The 6,000-nt window shown below is 45.8% G+C and overlaps 1 protein-coding gene across 1 annotated transcript in view; it reads right to left on the reverse strand.

Annotated features, from left to right (window-relative positions):
* The window catches only part of LOC108788828 (protein FRA10AC1), a 45,205-nt gene extending 43,109 nt beyond the window's left edge, over positions 1-2,096 (reverse strand). Inside the window, exons 1-2 of the mRNA XM_018558687.1 lie at positions 2,022-2,096; positions 620-696 (exon numbers count right to left, since the gene is read on the reverse strand). Coding sequence (XP_018414189.1) covers positions 620-696; positions 2,022-2,036 — 92 coding nt within the window. The 5' untranslated portion in view covers positions 2,037-2,096. The remainder of the gene's footprint in view (positions 1-619; positions 697-2,021) is intronic.
* Positions 2,097-6,000: the final 3,904 nt, after the last annotated feature.

Below are 6,000 nucleotides of genomic sequence, written 5' to 3' on the forward strand. Positions count from 1 at the left end.
TGAGGGGGAACCCTGTGCACTTTTTTTTTATGGGGTCCCTCCTAAAATTCATACCAGAGCTTAAGGGTCTGGTATGACTTTTTTTTCCTTTTATTTAAATGTGGTCCCTCCTAACATTCCTACCAGACCTAAGGTGTCTGGTATTGTTTGGGATAGGGAACCGCACACTTTTTTTTTCTTTTTTATAAATGTCATTTTTGCTGCAGCAGGTTCTATACATCGTACAGATCCGCCACTTTACAGGCAGTTTAAAGGGACCCCCCAGACACGATATTTAAAGGAATTTTTCATGTTTATTGTTTCAGTTTAAGCAATGTTAAAATCGCTGCTCCATTAAAAACTGTATTTTTTAAAAGTGTTTTTCTCATTGATACATGTCCCCTAGGGAAGTACCCGAACCCCCATACCTCTTTTATGGCCAATAACTTGCATATAAGCCTTCAAAATGGTTCTCAGAATTTCTGGTCCCATATACTTTCATTGACTTCAAATTCAAACTTTTTCCATGTTCTAAAGTTCGAACCCAAACCCAACTCAGGTACAGTATGTTTGCACCATCACCAGTGGACTCTACATGAATACACTAAACATAAACAATAGACTTCTTGGAACTAGTTACCGTCTGTTCTTGGCATTTTTGTCCGATTCTTCTTCCTCATCGCTAAAATCTGATTCGTAGCCTTGGTAGCCACGTGCCTGCATGAAGAAAAAAATATAATAATGTGGGAGCCGTGACTGTGACCATTGCTCTGCTGGGATCCCTTTAAAATAACCTTCCAAACAATGTGTACATTTTCATAAACACACATTTTCAAACATAATAATAATCAATATGACGATATTCAATAATAGTCCTTAGTAAATCGGTATAAAGTGCTTTTGTGCAAAATCCACAATGTGACAATGATCCTCTGAAATAAAGTGCTCCAAACTCCCGATGTGTTAAGGTAACTGAGAACACACTCACCAGAGATCCATGACCATATAACTCAATGGTCAATAAACGTAATTGTGGGGAGTGTCTTTCATAGATGGGATATTCACTCTTCTGATGAAACAAAGCCTCCTTTTCGTATTACACGGCAGGTGCCATGTAATACGAAAATGTATGTTTATGAAAATGTACACATTGTTTGGAAGTTTATGCACGTTTATGAGCAGTAGCGCAGTCCACACGATTTATCAATTTACTTATTTATAGCACAGCAGCTGCCACTGTTTAGTGTAATCATTGGATTTACTTTAGGGGAATATTAGTATTCCCTTTAAAATAAGACGTAACTTTCAGGACAGATTTATACGTATGTGCTCTGTTATGGTGCAGTAACACACACATGCTGCATTAAGGCAATCCAAAAGGCACAAATGTGCACCCATAATTTGTGTATATATTTATTTATATTGTGCCAACAATTTTTAAACAGCATACAATCACATTAATCCCTGCCCTCAAGAAGCTTACAATCTAAGGTTCCTATCTTGCATGCATATATACAAGGGCCAATTTACCCACCAGCATGTGTTTGGAGTGTGGGAGGAAACTAGAGCACCTGGTGGAAACCCACACAGGCAGAACATGCAAACACCTTGTAAATGGTGACCTGGCCAGGATTTGAACAGTGCTGCAAGTCAGGAGCACTAACCACTAAACTATTTAGCTAGCTGTCTACATATCAACTATGTTATACTGCCAGGCAAAGCATGCAGAAATGTGTAGTCCTCTTGGGGCAGGCTGCAGATCTATGTATACGGCCAGGCAAAGCATGCTGGGATTTGTAGTCCCGGTGGGGTCATTGTTATGTATACTGTCTGACAGGGAATGATGAGACATGTAATCCTGCTGGGGAAGCCAGCACAACTATGTACACTTCCAGGCAAGGCATGCTGGGAGCGGGGGGTGCTCTTCACTACTATGTATACTGCCTTGCAGGGAATGGTGCCACCAGTGCAAAGCCCCAGTCTTAGTCCATCCCCTTCCATGCAGATCAGGCACAGGTGGGCCGATGCTGTCATGTACTTACATAGTTGGACACCATTTCTATCGCTGTATTATTCCCCTCCTCCACACATAACACACTGCGTGCTGCAGTATAAACAGTCCGATGGGAACTCGGTATGTCAGCGCTGGTTCCGCGGCCTGCAGTACCTGCACACGGGCACCAGGGGGCCTCAGGCTGCCGGGCGGGGCGGGCGCCGGTGATGTGTCGAAAGTGCGAACTTATCGAGTTGTGGGACCGCATGACTTCCGGTAGATGTAGAGGTGGTGTGCTGACGGGAGGGGGGTTAAGGCACTATAGGGACACCAATGACCCGTACAAGCGGACTGGAGGAGGATTTTCGGGCTGAAGAAAGACGGGGTGGGCTGGAGAACGGGGGCCGGGCAAGTATTGGGTGACGTAGGCGCTGGAAGGGGGAATTTAGGCGCTAACAAGGCGGGATTTAGGCGCTTACAAGGCGTTACAAGGGGGATTTAGGCGCTAACAAGGCGTTACAAAGGTGCATATAAGTGGAGCCATGTATGAGATGCTGCAGATGAGGTGGCGGTGATAGGGGCGGATTGGTAATGAAGGATGATGGCAGTATAGAAGTCAGAGGGCATATTATGCATTGAATCCTTTTATCAGAGAAATATGTGGGCTGGCATCTGAAAATGCTGGTTGGCTGTAATTTAAACCAGTGGCTTCACTACTCCCTGTGGGGGGCTGGTGAGGGGTTCAGACTCCGCTATGACTGGCTTCCCTTCTGTCTCCATGTTGTTTCCTATGCCGGACAACATTCAGCGTTCACAATCCCATTCTTCTTCGTAGTCTCTGGTCACATTTGGACGCTCTGAGCTCCAAAAACGTTTTTTTATTTTATGAGCATTTTTGGCCCCATAGACTTCCATGGGTGCGCCTGTAACCGTGTGACATACGTGACTTAACGCCTGAAGAACGCCTCCTCCGCTACAACTGCTTTCCATTGGTCAAAACAGAAATTTTTGATTGAAAAATATACTTTATTAATGTAATAAAATATACAAAAACAAGCTATACAATCGGGGTACATTCAACCTCGTACTGCGACGCAGCGCATAAACACCACATAGCAATACATCTCAATCGCACAATAAATTACATTCGCGCTGCGGCGAGATGCCTGACGTGGAGCGCAAGACAAGAGTCCTGAGCCCTCCACGTCATTCATGACACCGCTTTACCCCGTACTGAGCTCCACATCAATACCTTAAACTTCAATAAACCTTGCGGCACAATGTCTGATGTGCGGGACTCAAGGTTCCTCACATCCTACATGGCACCGCGACAACACATCAAGCATAAAAATTTCCTGGTCAAAACAGAAATGCCCGAAGTGTCCTATACACACACAAAGCACTTGTAAACGCACAGTGCGAGTGCAGGTTAGGAGCGTCTCCGTTCCTGCTCTGTACAAACACATGGAGACTGTCATTGTATCTGGAAGTGTTAGTTGCCTGGCTCTCATGGTGACCACGCTCCCTAAGTCCTGGTTCACACTATGTTTTGTAGCGCTTTTTCTGCCCTAACAAACGCTCCAAAAATAAAATCCTGCGGTCCGGTCTGGCCCGATGCAATCTGCTCCTATTGCAGCATTTTGATCCGAACAAACCGCAGGCATAATGTGCCTTGTGATCCTGTGCGGCCGGAGGGCGTGGTTAGGGTGCCATTCACTTCAATGGCCTGCCGCGTCCCCTCCTGCCCCACAAAAAAGTGAGCCGGCCGCCATGCGAGGCAGTGCGTTCGGGCCGGAACGCACTGCATCTGGTGTGAACGACCCATAAAAGGAGATTGTACAATCGGATTGTAACGTGGTGAGGTTGTTGTCACCTTGTGCTGCCAACTCCCAGTTTGAAGCAAGGGACACCTGCAAGTCACCGAGATCTGACCGCACTAGAAACGCGCACGCAGGAGTGCCCACCGACTGGCATTACAAAGATCTGTGTACCCATGGATAGGATTTGAGAGCCGTATGAGAGACAGACACAGTGTACAGATTGCAGTGTGAAGAAGATGCATTCAGTAATGAATGACCAATACAAATAGACGACCTACCGACCTTTTCCCTCCACTTACCTCGCATCACTATATCTGCTATTGTTACCAACTTCTACTTTAACACTTTCGCTGCCAGAGCCTGTTTTGCACAAATTGCTTAACCCCCCCCACCTGAATGATATATTTCCTGAAAGTACAGACCCAGATAAAATGGCGCCAGCTGCAAATTTTTATGTCGCATGATATTAGCGCAACTTCATCAAACAAAAGTTTTATACAAAAACACACTCAGGTTCATTCAAGTGCACAAAACACAATATAATATTCACATTTTTTTTGTCAAATCTAAAAGAGGAAATAGACACCTAACATGCCAAAAACGGGGGACTTTAAACATTTTTGGGGGGTATTTTTCATTTTCTATTTAACTTAATTATTTTAAACTTTTATTATTTAACTTTGTTGATTTTGCATGAGGGGGGGGGGGGTCACAAGCCCCCTAAGTGATAGCACATTGGAGGTGACAGGCGCTCTTTAAGGTGACATTAGGGGTCTAATGTAACCTTTGGACTTCAATGAAGCTGATCAAGCACAGATCTGCTTCTGTAGCCAGGGAGTGATGGCTCAGAAGCTAGAAGTGATGCAATCAGCATAGCTTCTGGCTTCATTCAGTAGGGAGGAGATCGGAGAACGGATGTTCCCTGGTCTCTCTCCTTGCTATCTGCTGACACCCGTGATGCTGGTCCCAGACCCGCAGGAAGGGCAGTGGAGGGGGTACACTCTGTTTACTGGCCGCTGGAAGCAGTTTTCAGCCACCAGAATTGGTTCCACTGGCCCACAGGTAAACAAGCTCCCACAAACCTTCTGCATCCAGGGCCAGTCATGTACAAAGCGGCTGCAGCTGATCACCCAGTATGTATGCAGCTATAGCCCAGAGTGCCATTGTGTCCAGGTGTGGTGATTAGCCACCTCTGAGCACAGTAGCCTAATCGCCTGTACAATTACAATGCTATCGTCAAGCCAATGACCAAGGCCCTGGCATGTTTAAGGGCCCTTGCACACCTAGGCGATTTATCATGCAAAACACAGATTCCCATTGAAGTCAATGGAGGCTGCTCACACCTTTGCGGTTTGTCACGTGAAAAGGTGCAGGAGCTATTTTCGGGCGGTTGTCGCATGGTTTGGGTCCATTAGACATCTCTATGCATTGAAAAACGTGTGACAACCGCGCGGTTTACAATGAACAGTCACGGCTCGGCATCTGAATCGCCTAGGTGTAAGCCTAGCCTCATGGAGAGCAAGCTTACAATACTTTGAATTTTTAGCATGGGTTTACGTATACTGTACTTTAAAGCCCAACTCCACTTTCGTGTTGCTCTCCCTAAACCCTCCCGACTCTTTTTTTCCTTTAATCTTTTGATTCCCATTATAGATACTATTTTTCCTGCAGTCTTCCAGCCAGTGTAGTCACACCAAGAGTACCTCTTTTCCTCCTTCCAAGAGGGCGCGGAACATACACAATGACATGTGAATGCCACCTTGTTCAGTACTGTGTGCTAGACTGGCAAGATGAAATGCCCCCTCCCAGGTCTATGAAGACCTGGGCTCACAGGAAGTGGGTTTGATTACACCAGGCATTATTAGGCTAGATCACACCATAATTGTGTGCGTCTGCCCAGCTGCAGTACGATGCGATTTTGACACCTTTTTTTTAGGCTTAAAATGGGCTTTCAGGTGCAGTCCAGTGCGTTTGCATCCGTTCCGTTGCGATCAGGTACAGCTAAAATGAGACCAGCAGTATTTCTTTCTGACTGCATCGAAACGGACTGTTGTGTGGACTGGTGTGAACCGAGCACCAGAAATCCCATTGGAAAGCATGGTGACGTGATTTTGATGCAGCTGCCAAACGGAACGGACTGCATCTGGTGTGAACTTAAACTTGGATGAGGAGCAGCGCTGGATGGCAGAGCAGTGAGTTTGCGGGGAG

Source organism: Nanorana parkeri, unplaced genomic scaffold (assembly GCF_000935625.1).
Source record: "Nanorana parkeri isolate BGI_ZX_2015 unplaced genomic scaffold, ASM93562v1 scaffold353, whole genome shotgun sequence".
Classification (NCBI taxonomy): domain Eukaryota; kingdom Metazoa; phylum Chordata; class Amphibia; order Anura; family Dicroglossidae; genus Nanorana; species Nanorana parkeri.